The sequence below is a fragment of the Pelodiscus sinensis genome, chromosome 2 (genome assembly GCF_052426305.1).
Source record: "Pelodiscus sinensis isolate ZL-2025 chromosome 2, ASM5242630v1, whole genome shotgun sequence".
NCBI lineage: Eukaryota > Metazoa > Chordata > Testudines > Trionychidae > Pelodiscus > Pelodiscus sinensis.
The window spans coordinates 207,517,829-207,540,693 of NC_143053.1; the positions used below are offsets into that span (position 1 = coordinate 207,517,829).

At 38.5% G+C, this 22,865-nt stretch overlaps 1 protein-coding gene and 1 long non-coding RNA gene across 2 annotated transcripts in view; one reads left to right on the top strand and one right to left on the bottom strand.

The window, feature by feature from the left end:
* The window catches only part of DGKB (diacylglycerol kinase beta), a 492,141-nt gene that overhangs the window by 203,318 nt on the left and 265,958 nt on the right, over positions 1–22,865 (top strand). The window contains exons 16-19 of the mRNA XM_075922292.2: positions 263–337; positions 9,211–9,296; positions 12,067–12,156; positions 16,886–17,046. Coding sequence (XP_075778407.1) covers positions 263–337; positions 9,211–9,296; positions 12,067–12,156; positions 16,886–17,046 — 412 coding nt within the window. The remainder of the gene's footprint in view (positions 1–262; positions 338–9,210; positions 9,297–12,066; positions 12,157–16,885; positions 17,047–22,865) is intronic.
* Positions 12,166–15,405, bottom strand: LOC149525425 (uncharacterized). The gene is made up of 3 exons (XR_016348961.1): positions 15,291–15,405; positions 14,323–14,404; positions 12,166–12,811 (listed from the first exon to the last, which is right to left on the bottom strand). It is a non-coding gene; the product is annotated as an uncharacterized LOC149525425 (long non-coding RNA).

Sequence of the window (22,865 nt, forward strand, 5' to 3'; positions counted from 1 at the left end):
TATATCTGCAAATCTCTGTGCACATCTACAGAGCTATCTACATTGTAACAGAAACAATCATATATTTGATTTGAGTTATTGCCAGAATGTGAGATTTTATCTTAAATTGTTAAATGTATTAAGGTACAACATATACTAACTCCTAAAATTCTTCTATCCAAATTTTCCATTTGTTTTGTTTTGTTTTTTAAAATATGAAAGCATAATTTACTTGTTTTAAAAATTAGTAAACACTTTTCTTCTAACTTTTTTGCTTCTGCAGAATTTACAGAAAATTTCAGTACCTTTTAAATCCTCGTCAAGTTTACAGTCTTGCTGGAAATGGACCGATGCCAGGGTAAGTCAAAGGCTAATAGCATTACCAGGAACTCATTTAATAAAATACTGCATAATTAAATAAGCAGTCTGATATACTTATATGGTATATTTTGAATGTGTCAACAGCATATATTTGTATATTAACAGCAGAAATGACACCTTATATGAGTATGTATTTATATAAAACTACACATCATATAAGTGGTATTGATAGCCCACTGAACAGTGTTGAATCTACACTCTGCATCCTCCCCAGGACTACCTTCCATGTTTAATATATCTGAGAAACTTCAAAGAGTCACTTGTCATAGAAATGTTTCCTTCTGGCTCCTAACTATGGCATATTTTCCCCCCAAAAGTGACACTGACCCTAAGGCAGCTACTCATTTCGTAGTTCCTGGGACCACCAGGGGTCAAACATGGTGATTAAATTAAACATCCTTAGGGTTTAGGTTATGCTGGGTACAGCATTCCCACTGATACGCCACTCCACCCCCAGCATGTCCCTTCCTTGCTTCTTCCATTTATAACAGGCTCCCAAAGGAAGGAGAAAAATGGGTAGCAAACGACCAACTACATTTAGAAGAATGGTATCGTTAAGAGTTTCTGACATTGCTGCTAACGTTATGAAGGCTAACTACACAGAGCTTGAATCTCTTTTTATACCAGTTTAAATACGGTGTAAATCCATTAATATCATTGCAGTTTTATATTGCTGTATAATTGGTGCAAGTGAGGACATGTCAAATTTGCTATTTTAAAAATTTGGATTTTCAAGATGTATTACATTGTGTTTTCTCTATGTCTTCAAGGAAAACAGAAATTTAAAATATGTGAAATGAAGAAAATATAGTGAAGGATCTTGAAACAATGGGACCTATGATATATTTTTTCTTGCCTATGATATTCTCCTGCATCTCATGTGATGGCAGGTTTTGCATTTTTGCTTTTAATGCTTTGAGGGCTGCGTGTGAGCATGTGTGCGTGCGTGCGTGCGTGCGCGTGTTTCATTAACCTACCTTGGAGCGTTGACCAAATAATGAATTAATAGATTGGGAAATTATAGCATGTTGTATCAGAGGTTATTCCTAAATCTTACAAGGGCATAAGGAGCACCCTGTACCATTCTCTGAACTGCATGATCATGCAGACCATATGCTTCAGATTGAGTTCCAACTTAACAATTTTTAAAGCTACTGAAATAGCTATCTTCAAACTTAATTTATTTTGTTAATATAATTGAGACTTAAATCAAACTGAATCTAGAGCCCCTGTGTACTGTAGAGTAATTGTAGTTTATATTTTACTTTGTAACATTGTCAGATAATTTGTGATATCAGCACAAGAGGGCAGTATTAAATGCAGACTCACAGCTCTAAACTGAGAGTTTCAAATTTAAACACCATCTCTCTTTGAAAAATAACAGTGGATTTTTAGGGTTTTTTTTACAAACTTTCTCTTCTAATTAGAAACTAACTGTTTTACTCAGTGTTTCTTTGAAGGAATTTCTAATCCATTTTCAAATAGACATTGCATTTTATTAATTAATATTTTTTAAAATATTTATTCTATAGAAATGAATAATCATATGTTTCCAGGTATCTTTTACCAACTTTTTTGCATCAGGCAATAGTGTGTAGACTATATGTATAATCTGTCCCTTTTACAGGTTGTATGAAACTCCAGACAGTTGAATAAACCCATTTTCAGACTCATTTCCCCATTTTTTGTTTGTAGGCATTTTATTAAACATAAACAAATTATATTAAATTGTCAGTCAAAGCTTTACACTTATTAAATTTCAACCACATATTTCATTTCAAGTAATGGGAAATATGGACAGAAGTATACACAATGAAGAATACACTTCCCACCACTATTACTAAATATGAAAGCTCTATATAAATACAATATAAATATTAATTTAAAATTATTTATTCACACTTTTCATGATCACCATTTTTTTTTATCTCTTGGGACTATTTTACTGAGCATTGCATTTCACTTCAGATACATTTACTGTAAATCTGTAATGTTTCTATTATTACTGTGCACTTTAGTTGTTTTCTGTTCAGTTAATATTAGTTGAAAATTTTGAATTTATTTGCCCTGTGAATCTTTGTGGTGTTAAGAGCACTGAACAAATATGCAGGGGAACCAGAGAGTAGGAAAAACCCAGATTGCAGAGTGGGTCTGATGCTGTAGCATCCTGTGAAAGCAACTAGAACCCACTGGCTGGATCCCTCAGCCACACCTCTATCTCTATGATGGAATGCCCAAAGCCTTTCCCCAACACATATTGTGATAGAAGGTCCACCCACAGAACTGAGTTGCTGCAGTACCAATGTATCCTCAGCCCTGATAGAGATAGAGACAGGGTAAGCCCATTAGTGGAATCCTGTAGCTATAATTTTTGAAAAGTTTAAATAACTTCTGGAAATAGCAGATTCAGCTTTCTCCACCAATTCTCTCCTTTTCAGCAGAGCATTTCAGAAGAAGATTGAAACTTTTAGAACTGATACTGTACATATGATAATGATTCTGCTGAATAGTAACAGGTTTGTAGAGATCAGTGGGTTGAATCTCTGTATCCTGACTGGGATATTGCAGTGTACAGGTTGGATGGAGATGTGAAAGGATCAGGACACAGGCAGATGGTCCCATGGGAAGGATCAGGAGTCTCAAACACAGGTAACCTGGTAGTTGCCAGACTTAAGCTACTACCCCACCAATTGCTTATACCAGCAGAGAGTGTGTGCTAGTGCACCAGAGCTCACTAGAGATACCATGCACCAAGTTATCTATTGTAGGAAACTTCTGGTGGCTCAGATTTGTTATTTAAGCCAGAAAGAAGCACAGGAAGTTGTTTTAGGTGAATCTCTGGCTGGCTGCTACACTGAATAATGTCTTCTTGCCTGACTCTTGAGCCCTGCCTTGTTCCTGATTCTTGCCTTCCTGTCCTGTTCCCAGTTCATGTCCTCTAGCCTTGTTTCATTCAGATCCTCGCTTCTTCACTCCTCCCCTGACTACTGGCTCTGGCTCTGACCTAGACTTGACTCCTGATTTTCTCTTTTTCTGACATCTGGCTCCTGGCTCCTGACCACCACTGTTCTGACTACTAGGTATAGCTGTCTACGTCCCAGTCTATGACATCCTTCTGGCTTCTCTGACTGGATAAGATATAATTTCCCAGGTTGTGTGCTGTTGGGTCAGTCTCAGTTTGATTGAGAGGGCTCATGTACATAGTGTAGATAAAAATATGTGCATGATGTCAATAAACAAATCATACCACATTTGATTCGGAGACATTAGTTTCTCATCAAAGACCAACTGCAGGGTTCCAAAATCAACTGCCGCTCAGCTTAGGAGTAGCACTGTGTTCTAAGCATTGGCATTGATTAATGGTGTAGAAATTCTTCATTTGGGAGCGGAAAGATAAGGGTGCACTAGAGAAACCTTGTAAAAGCTGCAGCAGAATACAAGTAAAAAAGGTACTGCACAGTTATAGACTGCCACAGTTAACAAAGTGACATGAAAATTGCCAGGCTGATACATTGTGTAATTTGTGACTAGCACCTGTGTTTTTAGCCTTGAAAAGAGTTCCCGTGTTTGGTTGTTATATCTCTATAGGAGCCTTCTTCTTCTGTCAACAACTGTTATTGTGGATTTAATGATCTCGAAGAATCTGAAATTCAGTCATCATTCACCTTACAGAGACGTAAATAATAGTTGGCTGAATGGGAGTTGGACTGTAGACCCACATAACACTGTAGAGAGGTCACCATTTCTCAAAGACTTTCTCCATCTGAAAAGACTCCACATTACTTTAAGTGCTTTATCTGAAATGTCTAATTTATATAATTTTATACCTGAAAATGGGAATTATGTCCACAAAAACTGTACTTGTGTTAACTGACTTAAGCACTTAATTTGATACAGTGTCATTTTTAGGAATTCATACACATTTGTTCCACAAAAACTTTCCCTTCCATCCACTTAAAGACAGCATAAGACTGCAGCATGAATCTCCACAACTTTCTCTATAGTGAAGTGGGAAATCTATAGCAATTTGACCTTTGTTACTTCACAAATGACAGAGCTATTTTGAGACTGACAGTTTTTCCTTGATTATTGAAATCCATTATCCCAGTGTGTTCATACTTATTGTGCTGTTACACATCCAGGGTTCTATGGAGGCTTTCAGACAAGTAGATGTGTGTTCCAGAACAGTTTCTCAGAAGGCAAAAGTTGCCAAGTACAGGTGGTGGTGCACAGCTTTCTTAACAAAATTGTGAGTCCATGATTTTTCTTAAGCACTCCTACTTTCAAAAAGTGTTATGTTTTACTCAAAGAAAATCAGTAACGTCCTGAGGCCCCTGGTGCTTTCATAATGAAAACCATAAAAATATAATACAAGTGGATAAAGACTCAGAATAAATGGTAATGGGTGTAACTTAAACCTTGTCTATATGTGTATATTTTCAACAACTTGTTTATCCCGTTCAATAAAAGAAAGGAGTATATGTAAAATTAAGTGCACATATATGCAGTGCATAATCCTGTGTTACCTGACAACTGTATTGTTTATATTATTTTTAACAGAATCATGAGCCACGCTTTCTGTCCAGAGTGCTAAACCTTCCATCTAGGGTTTTTGGTATTTTTTGGAACTCAGTCTGAAATCTCCTTGTCTTTGGCCTCACTACTGTACTTTTTTACTCTTGAGTCCATTCAAAAAGTTACTGACAAAATCATCTGACTTGTTGCTTCAAATCTGTTACCGTCCTCTTTGAGACCCTCCACTTGTTCCTTTTCTCCATTGTATCAAATATAAGTAAAAACTGAGCATCTTCACCTTTAAGCATTTTACAACTGAGTTGCACTCTACCAGTCAGACTCATCAATTAATGCATCATTAACCACTATCTTCATTCCAGCCTTAAGGCATTCATATCCTCTCACAAGCAACCCTGTGCTTTCTTCAATGAGTTATAAACATCTATCCAAAAGTGATATTTTGATTTTAATAAATCCTTTTTTTATCCTGACTCCTGCTGTGATATGTATAGATCACTGTGTTAATTGCTAGGCAGGTTGTGAGTTACATTGTTTACACACCTAATCTATATGCAATGTGTTCATACAATTGTTAACTCAGTTTTCCTCTTCCCACTCATTCTTGTTTCATCCACCTCTTCTGTCATGTCATTAACTTAGATTGTGAGCTAATTATAATATGTGGTTTCTTTTTAAATACATATTTGTACAGTGTGTCTTTACTGTGAGTTTGGACTCAGAAATTAAATGAATTACACTCAAATGTAGCTCACCAATTCTATATCACAGTTATCCTTTTATGTCCATGTTTGACTGATGGTGTATCACTAATTAGCAGATATTACCCCGTACTATTTTATTTTATGTGATGACTTCTAAATAGGTCCACAAACCTGATTTAAGGAAAACCTATAGTACATTCATGGTATAATATCCACTTTAGTCACTGGCCAACATGTGCAACTTGGATGCCTTATGTTGGCCACCAAAATATGAATTTAGGCCCTGACTTTAAAATGCATTCTACATGAGCGGAAGCCTTCACTTCTATGGAATCTCTTGACTTTAAGTGGGGTTACATACAAGTGCAAAGATCACCTCATTCACAATGCACTGACAGATTTGAGGTCTTATATTTGCAAATACATTGTTAAGTTAGTTCTCTAAACTGTTGTGTTGAAAACTGTTGTACACTTGAGTTGCAAGACAGTGTAGTCTGAAAATCAGTATTTTTCAACTGTTCAGCTGCTTGGCACCCACATACCAGTTAATCTTCTCACATTAAAATATAGTCCTCAGGAGAGGAATATTTTGCCCCTCACTGTAATAAACTGCATGTTTAATTAAAATGATTTCATTAGAGTGATTTCCTGTAATTATCATCTCATGAATAGTGTCTTTTCAGCATAAGTGAACTGAGTGCTATAATGAGGATAGAGTGTGAGCTGTCCAGTTACATGGCCAACTAGAGCCAGCTTTGGCAGTCTGGACGGGGAGAAAAATCTGTGTTTCGTTTCCCATTCATAGAACAGTGTCCAGAAAATAAGCAATTTCAGGCACTGATTTCCATGTTGGCATCCAGTTTTTGTATGGCATGGTAAATATAATTAAGAAGTCAATATTTCAACAACCTAATTGCTATGTCTTTCTGTTCTTCTCTATGGATGATTGGTTTGAGAGTTTAATGATGAATTGGACAGAAAAGATACATCAGTTGGGTTAGTCAGTTAATTCCAGGATTCTGTGCCTGGAGAAGTGAGTAAGTGGCAGAGATCACCTGGAAAGGGGAGCGAGCCATGGGGTTATACTTGCTTCAGTGGAAACCTGCTAAAATCTCTAATTTACTCTAAAAAATTAATGTAATGCCAAGGGTGAGTTTTCTTCATCTTTCCCTCTGTCCCCATCTATATACTGCAGCAATATAAAAATGCCAACTGCATTTCTGTGCGTCACTAAGATAGTGGGTTACGTTACTTAAAAGTTACAAAGACATGAGAGCTATACAGGTCATCTGAAATAAGTGTAGATAAAATCTATGCTGTAGAACCTCCAAGTTATGCACTGATCAGTCTTGTACACACCTCATTTGGAACCAGAAATAGGCAATCAGGCAGCAGCAGAAATAAACAAACAAAAGCAAATACAGTATGGTACTATGTTAAACTACTAAAAAATAAAGGGAATTTTAAAAAAAGGCAAGGTAAGGAAACTGTTTCTGTGCTTCTTTCATTTAAATTAAGATAGCTAAAATCAGCATTTTTCTTCTGTATAGCACAGTTTCAAAGCTGTATTAAGTCAATATTCAGTTGTAAACTAAAGAACAACGATAATGTTCTATGCAAAGTTATGGACAATTTCTGTTCCTGTAACTTCGAGGTTCTACTGCGTGTGCCTTATACTAAATTGTAAAGAAAAGTAGTTTTAGAGAGTATTTTTGAGTTTTAACATGTTTGTTGGTTCAGTATTCTTTTATTATCCCTCCACCTGTAAAACCATCCTGTTTATTTACCATGAATGTACGGATCTCAGAATACCTTGAGTGTACAGGTTTTAGAGATCTGATTTCTCTGGGGTTAAGTCATGTAATGGATATTTGCCCAGAGTAGTTAACAATATGCTTGCAATATGATTTGCATGTATGTTGTACTGTGGTAAAAAGCATATTATTGGCATATAAACAGTCCTGTTTGTATATGTTTAGTCTTTATCAACTATCTTTTATGCAGTTTTTAAAATTCCATTATATAATCAACATAATGAATTTTCCTTGGTTGTATTTTTATACAATGGTGGCATAAGTGAGCATAGAGAATAAAAAGGGCTGAAAAATACAAATGTACATTTTTTTAAAATGTAGATCTACTATAAATTAAACATTTTCTATTTTATGTATAAGTGGCTATTATATGTAAAGCAATGGCAATTGGACAATTTTATGATCAAGATAAGAATAATAGGTGTGATTCTTGTATACAGTAAGGCTCATTTTACTGTTCTGACAGTTTACAGAGGCTTTTAAATAAGTGTAAATTTAATTCCACTTTAAGACCATTTTATACTGTCACAATGGTGTTAAGGGGACATTGTATAAAAAAGAATCAGGTCTAATATTTTCTGTCAAAAAATTTAAAAATCTATTCTGTGAATTGGAGGCTATAGGTGCAAGTAACACGCTAACTGACTAAAGAAATTTTGATAGACTATATTTATACCTTCCTTCAAGCTATGTTAGCAAATCCATCCAATTCTTTATTTACAATGATGACTGTTACTGTGTTTGAGTGAAACCATATGGGAACCATATGGGAACTATTATTATCCATTAGTGAAGGATTGAAAATTGTATTTGTAGTTAATGGGTTATATGTATACTTCATTTATCCAAAGCCAGAAGAAACATTATGTGAAGTTCATGGTATAACTATTAAGGTTCACTGTTTCGAGATGTTAAAATACATCAGTAAATTATATATTTATTTATATTTGTGTATTTGTAGGGCAGTTATAAAGCAAAACTGAAGATTAAATCTGGGCATTAACACTTAGGACATGTACAATTTCTTCTTAGCATTGTTCTGCCATCATTTATTTGCAGAACTAATGGATGATTGCAGAATTGGGCCCTTAACAATAAACAAGTGTATGATATTTGTGTCTTCCTGCCTGTGTTTTCATGTGTAAGAGTTCTAAATTACATACTTGATGACTTGTTGAGTATGGGTAGGATATTTTTTTAATGAGTGAACAAAACATTGTTTGGATTTCATGCTTTGAAAAAGAATAAGCTTTACCACCAGCATAAATGATGTGATTAAAAAAAAAGAGCTGCTGCAAGTATGAATCATTGAACATAGGCATTCTTAGATCATTAAGCTACAGCTATTTTTAAGTTTTGGTTTAGTTTATTTTGGTTTGGGTCCAGGAGTGTGTATAGCTACTGTTTAGGTGTCCCAAAGTAGATTAAGAAAAAGCTTTTTTAAATCACATACCTCTGGTAAAAATCCCTTTTTAAATTGGACAAATGCAGAATTTTAGAGCCATAAATCCCCCATTCTTTCCTTGAACTGATTCAAATGTTCCCCATTCTTTTTTAGAAAATATTACAGCATTTAAAAATAAAGAATAAATGTTTTTTTAATCCAATTAGATTTAGTGAATAAAAAGAAAAAATCAACAACATTTTGGATACAGGTGATTTTTACTTTCCAGTTTTTATTAAATGAAGTATGTCTTTTTTATATCACAAGTCACAAAGATTAAGTATCATAAAACTGAAACACAATTATACATTGTGTAGTTTATTTAAATTAAACAATTATATTTATTATTTTGCAGATTAAATTTTTTCCGAGATGTTCCTGATTTCCGGGTGCTGGCATGTGGTGGAGATGGAACAGTGGGTTGGATTTTGGATTGTATAGGTAATGAGAAGTATTATTTCTACATACTCTTGAGCTGTTAGATTTTGGAAGTCCCTTTAGAAGACTAGTCTATCTCATTTATCATCTTATGGAACCAGCAATTTCAAAAAACTTTTGTCACTTAAAATGGTGATGATGAGACTCTTCAAAGCAAGAAATTCATTACTATTTAAAAGTTATTGTAATTGAAAATAATTAAGGACATCTAAAATACCTGTGTTCCATCTGATATTACTTGGGCTATCTTCAGACTAAGGATGTTAGCATTTGTTTATTTTTTTACTTCCATCTCCTTTCTTCAAACTGAATCTAACATGAGCCGTTTCCAAAGTTTAGACCAGTTCTTGCAAGTTCCCTCTCCTTATCTTCACTTTCTCTATTTTCTTGTATTCTCTCTGTGACCTACCAAGTACTTTTGATGGGAGTTGGTTCATGGCAGAAGTCTCTGTGTAGTGCCTCAGGTTGGCTAGGTGCTTTATTTAAAACTTTGGATTGATACGAGGGGGCTGCACCTGTTGCTTGCTACACTTAGCAGCCCCAACTCTCCGCGCAGCCACCAGGGAGGGCCAGGCTGAGGCATGACAGCCCTGGCCTGCCCACCCACCCTTTCTCCCCTCCCCCCCCCCCAGCCACTGGGCCAGGTTCGGGCCAGCCCCGCCGTTGAACAGGGCCAAGGCTAGGCCAGCCCCAGCTCTCTTCCCCTCCCCATCCACCAGCCATTCGTTCAGTCAAGCTCACTGGTACCAGGAAAAGATTATGAAGCCACAAGCTATGTATATGAAGTTTAGGAAACTATCTGATCTGGGATATATACATGCTCTTCAGTTCAAACTTTTTCCTCTCTCAGCCTCTCCCCCCATCTCTACTGTCCCCAGTATAAAAAAGTAGAACCATAATTTGGATCAAAGCAAGAGAAAATCCCAAATCTTTATCTGTGCTATTTGAGACTTCTGTACTGTACTTTTATTTTTTTCTAAAAATCTTGAAATCTTAAAATCTACTTGTAAATACCAAAACCTCCACAAGCTTTCTGCAAAGATGACAGATGATAAATTGGTAAAATAATACTGTGGTCCCCTCAGATCTACTGGATGTGTGAACTTCTGGTGAAAATTATTGATAGTGTGCACTTCAACTGGTGTAATAAAATAGCTGATAGTTTATTCTATTCAAATATCAATTTAGGATTAATAGTGTTGTTCATTACTACTAAATACGTTTTGTGCACTTTCATTTGAAATGATGTGTCATTGTAGTAATTACGCACTTGAAATATGTATATCTCAAATATTCTTTCTGGGTGAAATTTACTCCATTTCCCAGGGCCACAAAAGGCTGTTCGCCCTGTGATTAACCTCAGTTGGTTGGCATAAGGGAGAAGGGTGTGACTGGATCATGAAACTTTGTTTGGATTAGGCAGGGCTATCGGACCTATGCTTATTCCTTACGGACCCAATAAGAGGGGTATATATGGATTCAAAAGCTGCTTATGTTCCAGCCTAGAGATACTGGTTTTCATATGTAAAGGTCTCAACATTTTAGTTCCAGGCTGACTTGTGTCTACACCACAAAGTTATTTCAGAATAATGGCCCTTATTCCGAAATAACTATGTGAGTGTCTACACAGCAATTCTATTATTTTGAAATAATTTCAAAATAACGGATGGCTTATTCTGACTTTGGTAAACCTCATTCCACGAAGAATAATGCCTATTCTGAAATAGCTATTTCAAAATAAGGCATGTGTAGATGCTCCACTTCTGCTATTTTGAAATAGCTCCTCACCAGGGCCATTCTAAGTTATTCCTCCTGGGGCTCTAAATCAAGAAAGCAGATTTACATTAAGGAAGCCTGCCTTGGACTAATTTTGAGGCTTCCTTGCAGTGTAGATGTGAAATTTTGAAATAAGCTATTTTGGAATAACTATTCCGGAATAGCTTATTCCGAAATAACTGTGCAGTGTATATGTAGCCTTAGAGACCTGATCACCCACCTCTGACTTATCAGATAATTAGGAGCTTTAGGGGGTAGCCAAGTTAGTCTGTACAGGTAAATTGAAAAAAAACAACGAATAGTCTGGTAGCACTTTATAGACTAACAAAACATGTAGCTGTGCCCACGAAAGCTCTTGATACCAGCTACATGTTTTGTTAGTCTATAAAGTGCTACCAGACTATTCGTTGTTTTTTCAGATAATTAGGGCTCATCCTAAATTTTGGAATCTGATTTTCCAAGCTATTGGGTGCTGGCTTCAGGATGCTTTGGGTGGTATATCCTCAAATGGATATTACTATGTGTGGAAATACAATTAAACATAAACGTGGCCACTGTAAGAAAAATCTATAAGACTCAATTATTTGCCCAGGTCTTCTCAACTGATTAAATTCTGCTTCTTGGCCAAGTGTTAAAGCTGAAAGCAAAAGGAAACATGGTGTTCAGTCTTACTGAGCATTTGAATACCTCTGTTTTAAACCAGATACCATGCTCATGGGTGCTAAAAATCCCTGGAATAGTAGTAGTATGAGTAGTAAAAATAATAATGTATTAATAGACTGGAATAGTGGACTTTATGGAGGGGCTGCACATAAGCCAATAAAATGTCTGTTTGGGATGGTAGGGTACAGCTTCCTTTACAAAGCATGTTTCACTGAACTTTAAATCAAAATCTAAGTCAGTTACCTTATCCATAACTTTAAGTATTACATGTACAACATAAGTTTTGCTTATCAGTTTTTTGTGTCTTTAATTATGTGTTTTTCTTTCTTCACAGAGAAAGCAAATTTGCTTAAACATCCTCCAGTTGCTATTTTGCCTCTTGGGACTGGCAATGATTTAGCAAGGTGTCTGAGATGGGGAGGAGGTAAACACAAGTTAAAATATGTTGCATTATGTTACAAAAGAAACAGACTTTGCTGACAAAATGTACTTGTGACATTGACAACGAGAAATCAATTTTATTTCTTTTGACTCTTAGAATGAATTAGGAAAGTAAACTATGGAGTAAAACTAGATTTTGGTCTCTAAATGGCACATAAAAATTCCTTATAGATAGTAAGGTCCATGGTCTATTATTTTGTGATTAACTTCCATTGATATCAATGGAGGGGAGTACAATATGATCATGAATGTTTAAAATTGTCTGACTTTTTTATTGTCTTTATTGCAATTATTCACATGATGAGTACATTGTATAGTAGTAAGCTTAAATTTGGGGAGAGGGGTTACTGCAAATGCCTAATAGTTCATTGTTTTTCAAAATTTCAGTAGTTCATTGTTTTTATATGACTGTTGTTTGTTGTTTATTGCCTCTTCTCTCATCCCGCAGAAGTTTCCAGACAATCAATGTTGGTACCAGGAAGCAAGGAGGCAAAGAATAGTGAAAGCTAGAGCACATGTAAAGTCAGACCTTTAATGTCCTTTGCCTCTTTCTCCTGGAAGCATGGGATCCTCCTCTCAGCATTTTTGATAACTGCCTTCCATCCATGGCAGAATGAAAAGAGAAGAGAAAGCACAACCTGAAAAAGAAGGAAAAGAATGGGAAGGGGTCAGCCAAGACTAAGCACCCATATGATGGCTGTATACCAGTTGCACATGCTCACATCAAAAAGAATATCAGAAAGACTCCCTTCATGGAATCCAGCTGTGTAAGCTTTCTCTCACTAGGGAATTAATCACTCTACCTCTTAAGATTCCTTGTTGTCTCTAGACCCAGAGATTTGATTCCAATCTGCTGATGTCCACTTCAGCCCTGAATCATTTTAGCCTGAACGCTGCCCTTCTTTCTGGTGCTCCTTTAGTTTCTGCTACCCTTTCTTTCTGTTTCTTCTCTCCTTATGCTTAAAATGTAAGTAATTTACTGGGACTATTTTATCTTCCCCCTCTTCTCTATCCTTCATTGGTTCCTGTTTACAGATCTTTGTATCCCCATTCCAGGGTGGGTAATAAATAAGTAGCTTGATTTTCAGATATGCTGAGTTCCTACAGCTTCCAGTGAGTCTGATGCATCTCAGCTCTTGTCTTATAGAGCAAAATAATTTAGATTTGGCAAGGTTAGTTGCCTTCATCTCCTCAGGGGCTGCAGCTCAGATTCAATTTTCCTTCCATCTTACTAATTGCACGTGTTCTCTCTGCATTCTTGCTTTCTCACCAGTATGAGGAGGAGTTTAAAACTCTATATCCCAGATCCACAGAAAAATTAGACACCTAAGTAGTAGGTGCCTACGCCCAGTTTTTACACACAGCTGAGATCCACACAACTCCTGCTTGGCTGACACCTTTTTAATTTCCTCTCTGATACCTTTTCAATGCATGACAATTAGAGCTCTGCACAAATACAAAATTGGTATCCACATATTCAAAAAAGATCTGTAGAAATCTGCTAAATACCTGGAGATATTAAGTGGATATCTGCAAATTTGCAGGGTTCATCTAGTCCCATGAACCAAGGGATAGGTCTTTGACATCCATCCAGTTTTTTACTAACATCAGTTATTGATCTTATTTATAAAGATGAGGAAGACTTACTTGTGTCAGCAAAAGCCCACTTTGCTTAGGATATATTTCTTTCTCCTTTGTCAAAAAGGCTAACTTAAGTTCAGTGGAAATCTGCAAAGCCATTACATGGTTCTTGCCTTCCACTTTCAACTCAGATACTTATCACATAGGGTGAGTGCCTTCTACTAGGAGGACATTAACAGCAGAGGCAAATATAACTTGTAAAGCTCCCTAAACCAGCCTCCTCTAACGCATCAGTTTGCTATATAGCAGGGTTTCCCAACCTATGGGTCGGGACCCAAATATGGGTCACCATTACATTTCAAGAATGTCACCAGGAGTCTCCCCAGGTGGCTCTTAAGGAGCCATTCACACATTTTTTGAATTGCCCTGGGTCACCAAGTCTTCCTGAATTGTCAAAATGGGTCCCCATCTGGAAAAGTTTGGGAACTGCTGCTATATAGGGTGATTGTCTGGAATCTTCTGCAAGATGGAAGAAGATGGGGACAAATAACAATGGAAAATTACTCACCTGTAATTCAATTTGTCAGGGTCCCTCCTCTTCTCCCATCCAGCAACCTTCTCTCTTTCCCCTTTGTTTTGAGTTATGCCACCTGGAATGAGAGATAACAGTTTGAAATTTACTAATCAAATAGTAGGAAGAATCAGTGCTCACATTTTTTTTCTTTCACTATTATTTGCCTCCTTGGTAAACAGCATCATAACACTGATTTTCTGGAACCATCCATAGGATGGGAGAAAAAATGAGACTTCTGCAAACTGAATTGCTGGTGAGTGATTTTGCCTTTTCAAAAATGCAGACTTCTGGCATGAAGTATAAATAGTGAAACAAGTGACTATGGAACTTGGAGAATCATATGGACTAAAGATAGGGTTGTGGAGACTGGCAATATCTAGCTTTATTCATTCCATATTAATAGTAAAAATATTTCATGCCACTACATAGAAGTATAGATCACTAATGTAACTGTACGGATTTGAATGGCTTTTGACACACACATTCCAAATGCAACAATCCATAGATTGCTATATTCAATAGCAATCAATAGATTGCACCAATCAGTAGTGTGGTTACCTCTGATCATGTCAACTATTATCTACAGATTTAAAGGAGTCCCAGAGCTGATGTATTTGCAGAACTAAAAAGAACAGTTGATAATGGTCACCTTCTTCTATAACTTTTAACAGGAAGTTGACTCATTTTATGAGAGTGGATATGTATTGTCACTAGTGGTGACCTAGAATACACATTTGCTTTTGTATGTGCACTTAACCTTCCTTTGGAGAAGGAATAAAGCCATAGATGCAGGGTTGCTGCTGAACAACTATTTTGTCTAAATAGCATGTGAAGTTGTTCAGTGCAATCGCCTTTTCCTGGGATGTCACTTGATGAGACTCAGCAGGTGGTAATCAAATCCATTTTTAACCAATACAATGTATTGTGTAGTCCATACTCTAATCGAGGGCCTAATTACTTACCGGAAGTACCAGGTGAGTAGTCTGCTCATAGGAGTAGATATCTATATACTACCACAGGATCAGTTGTAGGCTGTGTGAACATTGGTAAGGTGAAAGGAGGATGCATAAAACAAAGGTGAATACACCATACTTCATTTATTATACTAACACCACAATTTATTAAGGTTATGGTAAGTAACTCTATTTTCAAGAAAAATCACTGTGATACTTTCTGTTTAGAAACACATATTTCCATTGTTAAGGAAGGGACTTGTATTGTTGCTGTCAGAAGCTGAGCATACCAACAGCAAAGTAATTCTTCAGTCTGAAAAGTTCATCCAAAAGTTATCAAAATATGGAAGTCCAGTTACTCTGCTGATCACGGTCCTTCTCCATTAGGGATGGCTTCCAGGCATTTGGTGGTGTTACCATGAATCTCTTTGGAAATATTGACAAATGACATATACATATGAACAGACCTTTTAGTGACAGCTTTTAACTCCTCAACATACTGCCATAATTTCTTTGGGCACTGCCTATGCTCCATCAACCTCTGTATGTATACTTATGCCCCACTGCTATATACATCGGCCAAACAGGACAGTCCCTACGTAAAAGAATCAATGGACACAAATCTGATATTAGGAATGGCAACATACAAAAACCTGTAGGGGAACACTTCAATCTTCCTGGACACACAATTGCAGATCTAAAAGTAGCCATCCTGCAGCAAAAAAACTTCAGGACCAGACTTCAAAGAGAAACTGCAGAGCTACAGTTCATCTTTAAGTTTGACACAATCAACTCTGGATTAAACAAAGACTGTGAATGGCTTGCTAACTACAAAAGCAGCTTCTGCTCTCTTGGAATTCACACCTCCAGATCAGCTGCTAGAAGTGGGCCTCATCCTCCTTGATTGGATCCACCTGGTCATCTCCAGCCTGATCCTGGCCTGCATATTTATTCCTGCCTCTGGAAATTTCCACTACATGCATCTGACGAAGTGGGTCTTTGCCCACGAAAGCTTATGCTCCTACACTTCAGTTTGTCTATAAGGTGCCACAGGACTCCTCGTCGCTTTTGGAAATGAACGTAATTTACAGGTTAATTGTCTCAGAGGGATAGCCTTTTTAGTCTGTATGAGTAGTCCTGTGGCACCTTAGAAACTAACGTGCGTGCGTGTGTGTATGTATACATAGCATTATGAGCTTTTGTGAGCAAAACCCACCTCTTCAGATGAGATGATCTTGAGACAGTATAGCATAAACATGTTACGAAGTTTAGCTTGAGGTTGTCTGTATATAATAATGTAACTGCTGGAAAATACAGACTAGTAGATCTAAACTGCACTCAGCAATACTGAGTATAAATCTGAAGTCTACTGAAATCAGTGGAGTTATTTTAACGTTATATGGGCTGAATATAGAAAGTTAGCTCTGTATATGCATTTTCCTTAATTATAGTTACTGGAAGATTGCTAATGGAGCAAAATATAATTCTGTGCTCAGATTTTATACATGCAGATAAAATATCCCAACAACTGGAGTTTGAGAGGGTTGGAGGAAGATAAGATGAGTTTGTTACAGTTATTAAAAATCGTGTTCACCTTTTGATAGGATATGAAGGTGAGAATCTGATGAAGATCTTGAAAGACATTGAGAACAGCACAGAGATCCTCCTGGACAGATGGAAATTTGAAGTCATACCCAATGATAAAGATGAGAAAGGAGATCCAGTGCCTTATAGCATCATCAATAATTACTTTTCTATTGGAGTGGTAAGGAGTTTTGCTTAGCCTTAAGTGACATTTTTTTTGTTCTGAATAAATATATGCATGCATGTCTCATAGTGAAGAATGACTGGATAGGGATAATTTATGATGTCATTTTGTTAGTGAAATGATTACACAGGTGAATGACAACAATTTACATAAATTTACTTGCATATTCAAACTGGAATTATTTTTCAGAATCTTCCACCCACGTACATATAGAGAAGATAATCATGTTGTTCTTACTGTTTTATGATCAGCTGCCGTACTAAATTAGGAGTGTCACTATAAAGACCCTGTAAATATAAAAGAAGACTAAGCATTATTAACACCTCTTAGTCACCTTATCTGTAAATATTCTCACATTCAAAATCATGTTAAAGAACAGTGTGTGTGGGGAAGGGGTTCATTAGTACTTTTTTAAAAAGTATGTGGTTTCTTCCCCTCCCTCTCTCCTTTACCCTCCAATTCTGACATCAGATTATCAGGGTATTTTTTAGATAAACAGAATAACTATGATATCTTTTGGATTCAATCCCAGACGTGAATTGACAATCTTCCATTCTGGGAAGTATTTTATCCCATCTCTTCCTTTTTTCCCCACTATTATGGTCTATTTCTGCTCCATGGGAATCAAAGGGAAGGAGGGGATACTTTGCCATTGACTTAATTGAAAGTAGGATTTAGTCCCTAGTTTTCTTGAATCTCTAGTAGGTGTATTGTTCTAAAATGTTTATTCTTAGTACATGGCACTGATAAGTTTGATTTTTCTTACATCTTCACAGTGGTTTAAATGAACATCAGTTCAGGTGGGAAAGTTACCTATTATTTGGAACAACTGACATGCAGCAGCTTCCCTGAGAAGTGACCCAGAATATTTGGCCATTCTTGCTTCAGAGGAACCCTGGATGGTCCTGTTCCAAAGTTTGCTGGGTCTCCAGCACAAGTTATAGGATACAGTCTGTTCCCCTTTTAGCATAGGGGGTTGTTGGTCTTCCATTTCTGTGAGGATGGAGGCTCTGCTAGCTACCAGACCCCTTCCAGTGAGCTCAGAAGCTCCACAATCTGCTCCTTTCCTGGGGTTGCCCACTACTGCAGAGCAGGGATACTTCAGCACAAAGCAACTCCTTAATCCCTTCCATTCTGGTGTGGTGTTTATATCCCCCCATCACAAAGATAGATTTTTGGAGCTGAGGATTGAAGAACCCCTGGAAATGGGCTCTTCTAGGACTGAAGGAAGACACTGCTAGGGTAATAAGAGAGTTTCTCCTGTTGGCATAGTTAATCCATCTCCATAAGTGGCAGTAGCTATGATGATGGGAGGGCCTCTCTTATTGACATATGCTGTGTGCACTAATTGGTATAATGGTGTTGTTCAGAGGTCTGGATTTTTTTACACCCTGAGCAACATAATTATACCAATGTAAGATGTAGTATAGACTTGGCCTAAAGAGCTTCTGGAGCACTAGAGAAGCAAAGGTATGTGAAGGTGGCAAGGAACTGATGGGTGGGGAAGGAGAAAGGGTTGCAGAATTGGTACAAGTATAGATGGGCAATGTTGATATTCGGCTAGGGATCTGAAGGGACACAGCATTGATTTGGGCCGGGGAGTATAATTAATTTATATAGAGTTGGAGGATGGACAGATGTGAGACTGGTGGGGTGTCATGGAATTAATTAGTTCTCATTTTGGGATCTTGCAGAAGCTGAAATCTCTATACCATTAAGCAGCACTTCATACAGACTTTTGTAATTTGATCTCACTTGACTCTTTTAGTAAGAGCTCTTTTGCAAGGGCCAATATTACCCTATTCTGTAAATTTGGGAGCGTTTGTAGCACTGTAGATATACCACATTTGCTGGGGATGAGCAAGGGGAGTTCAGAAATCAGAAGACAGATTAAAAACACAGTATCATCTTTTTTAAAAAAAATCTTATGATTTGCAGGGTCTGAGTCAAGATTTTTGAACTTTTGGAGTAGACACTTCTGCTTCCTCAAGGTGTATAGCAGTTGAAACACTAAAACTCCTGGTGACAGTAGTGTTTGGAATAGAGTCCTGAATGAGAATCCCCCAGCCAGTATCCAGTTTTGTGGAACCATCAAAAATAATTTTATATTCAATGATATCTCATTTATTCTGGAAACATTTTGAAATTGTAGAAGTGTGCAAGTAAACAAACAGGGTTTTCTTAGAGCAACAGAAATGACTGGAGCCCAAACAAGAATAAATATAGTGTATGTTCCAGAATGCATTTGGGTATCTCCAATTGACTTCAGTTGCACCTATTCATATTGCTTTATTTTATTTTGCATTTATGTATATTATGCTACTGAAGGAAATTTTGCTAAGATTTGTGCTACTATTAAGATTAGACTCTTACAGTGGAATTCCCAAAAGCACTGCAGCAGCCATCACGAATCATTGCATTCAGTGCCAGCTACTTTTCTTTTGTTGGAAAAAGAAGGAACAGGAGACTCAGGAGTGGACGGAGGAAATGGACCACTTTATTGCCAATGCATATTTACCTTAGACATCCAACAAACTGTTCAGAGTGCAAAGATTTAGCAGCAGTTACACTCCTTCATTCATTTTAGTACCATATTTTCCAGCGTATAAGACGACTTTTGATGTTAAAAAACATCCCCCCAGAAATCGGGGGTCGTCTTATACGCCGGGTATACAGCTTTGCGGCTTTGCAAAGCCTTGGGGGAAGCCGGCGGCGGGGCAGCCCTGGCGCGCTGGGGCTGTCCCGCTGCCGGGGCGTCCTCAGAGGCTTTGCTCCCGGTGTCCCTGGTCTGCTGGAGACGGTCCCCAGCAGACCAGAGGCACCGGGAGCAAAGCCGAAGCGGCGGCAGGGTGCCGCGCTTCTGAGGCTTTGCTCTAGCAAAGCCTCAGAGGCGCGGGACCCCGCCGCTGCTGCAGCTTTGCTCCCGGTGCCTCTGGTCTGCTGGGGACCGTCTCCAGCAGACCAGGGACACCGGGAGCAAAGCCGGGGAGGCGGAGGGGTGCTGGGGTATAAGACAAAACCCTATCTTTTAACTAAAAAATTAGGGGGTCGTCTTATATGCCCAGTAGCCTTATACGCCGGAAAATACGGTATGTAAAGTCACACATTTATCTCTACTTTCCATAAACCTTTATTTAGTAAGGTTAACTCCCATACAATGAATATTAATAAGCAGGTGATTAATACAATTGTACCCACCCCTGTTTGTTGTTTACTGGTTTTTAGCTGAATCAGCATTACATACTGTCTTAATCAACAGCTTACAGGGAGAGGGAAAGAAGCTCTGACCCTAATAATAAGTTTTACAGTGAGTGAGAACTGGCAAGTGATGCAATAAGGCACCATTAACAATGGGTGTGTTTATCAAGTTGCAGTTTAGTCTAACAGTGCCCCTATCTATCTTGTCAGCAGCCAGGGAAGAGAAAACAATCCTCACTTATCTTTCCTACAGATAGCAAGGAGAGAGAAAGTAGACCTCATGTAAGAGGAAAACAGACCTATAATTTAGTAAGAAAAATCAAACCCTCGCCAATGTTGCAGGCTTTCCCAAACCCCTATTAACTCTGAAATATCCCAACACTTTTCCCACAGAATAGATGGAGGTCCAAATGGGACCTTGCACCAGTGCAAAAAAGTTTAGTAAGTGCTATCGTTCTGATTTGTTGGCATTGTAACATACTTTCTTCTTAGAGAGCCATCCTTGGGGGTGCTCCACAGGAGGTGTCAGTGCATCCCAGCACCGCAAACCAGATTCTTCATAGCAGTGCATAGGGGCTGTGCATGCACGACGTGCAAGGCACACAGGTGCTGCTCAGCATGACCATGCATGCGTGGCCACCCTCCCCTCAATTCCTTCTTACCATCCCAAGCCTAAGCTGGAGCTCAGACAGTGCTCTTCACTCTTTGTTAATCCTGTAGGGTACGTCTACACTTGCACCCTAGTTCGAACTAGGAATGAAAATGTAGGCGACCAAAATTGCTAATGAAGCGGGGATTTAAATATCCCATGCTTCATTAACATGATCTCACCGGCACGTTACTCTGCTGAACAGCTGTTTCGAAACACGCCGGCAAGATCATGCTAATGAAGCACGGGATATTTAAATCCCTGCTTCATTAGCAATTTTGGTCGCCTATATTTGCATCCCTAGTTCAAACTAGGGTGCAAGTGTAGACATACCCGTAGATAAGTAGTTGAATTCTCATTTAAATTCTTCTCTAGTTACCTTATTTCTTATCCAAGTTTTGTTTCCTTAAAAACTTTCCATTTTTATTCTCCAATTTAACTTCCTGCCAGTTGCCATTTATTGCATAATGCCAGGGTCACCACGCTTCAAACGCTGTTCAGCATGTAATGACACCATGCCCTTCTCAGATGGACATGCTAAGTGAGTAAAATGCCTAGGTGAATCCCATGTTCAACAGGACTGCCAGCACTGCACCAAACTCAAGGCGCAAACGTAGAGAAACAAGGACCTTTACCTGAAAATAATTATGCTAGAAAAGGCACAACACCCCTCTTCCGATCCCAGCACACAAGCTCCTGACCAGACAAAACCTGAAAAAATCCCCAAAGAAACATGCCTCTTTGTTACCTTAGAGAGGGCACTCGCCTAAAACCAAAAGTTGGTACTGATGGCTCAGATACCCCGTGTACTTCTGGCATTGACCAGGTCCTTTCCAAGCACAGCACCCACAAAACGTGTACTGAGGCTACAGGCCTTTCCATGCCTGCAGTCCTGGCACCAAGACCTATTGACACAGCAGCTGCCTGTGCAGCCCTTCAGCATCACTCCACCACCTAATGGTGCTGCATCTGACTTGGCACTGCAACCCACATTAGCACCAACAGCAACTGCACCAGCTCCGGTACCAATCACAGAACTGACAACCTCCAGCACCCACCTTCTTACACCAGAAGGATCTCGTGGTATCATCTACCTTTAACTCTCCATACCTCAGTACAGACATGTCACCTTATTCAGCGGTACCAAAACACATCTCATCACCTACACTTTTATCCAGTGCTGACGACAATGAAGAAAGGCTGCCGTTCTCACCTCATTTGTCACCTGGTACCAAAATATCGGTGCCTTCGACTCATCCCAGCTTCCAGCACCCCATTGCCTTGGGCATGCCCCCCCTGGCCTTCAGACTGATGGATGCCACCGCCCATGCCTTATGCTGCACATTGGCAATATTGGAGCCCATGGGCTTATGATTACATAAAGAGACATTCAAAAAAGAAATTTATCCAGCCCCCACCTTCTCCTCTACTACAATCTCCCTCACCACAGAGGAAGCTTCAAGAAACTGATGATCCATAATTTCGTGAGTCAGGCCCAGATATATCCCCAGATATAAATGCATCCTCCTCACTTGATGAGGCAGTCATGCCACCACATCGAACAATGGCTGATGACATCACCCTCTTTCAAGATCTCTATAAAAGGGTTGTAGCTGACCTCAACATCGGCATGGAGGAGGAGCAGGACACACAACAAGAACTTACCGATATTCTCCAAGCCACGCCATTGACCAAGATTGCTTTGCCTAGTAATCCAGCTATCATGGAGCCTGCCAAAACTGTGTGGCAGACCCCTGCCACTATCCCCCTGACCAGCAAGAGGGCAGATACAAAATACTACATTCCCCCAAAAGGCTCGGAATTCTTCTTCACACCCCCACCCTCAAACTCTTTGGAGGTAGATGCTGCTCACCAGAGGAATATGGAACATCGATCTCAATTCACCCGGTGGACAGAGAGAACAAAAGGCTGGATTTGTTTGGCAGGAAAGTTTACACCTCATCCAATC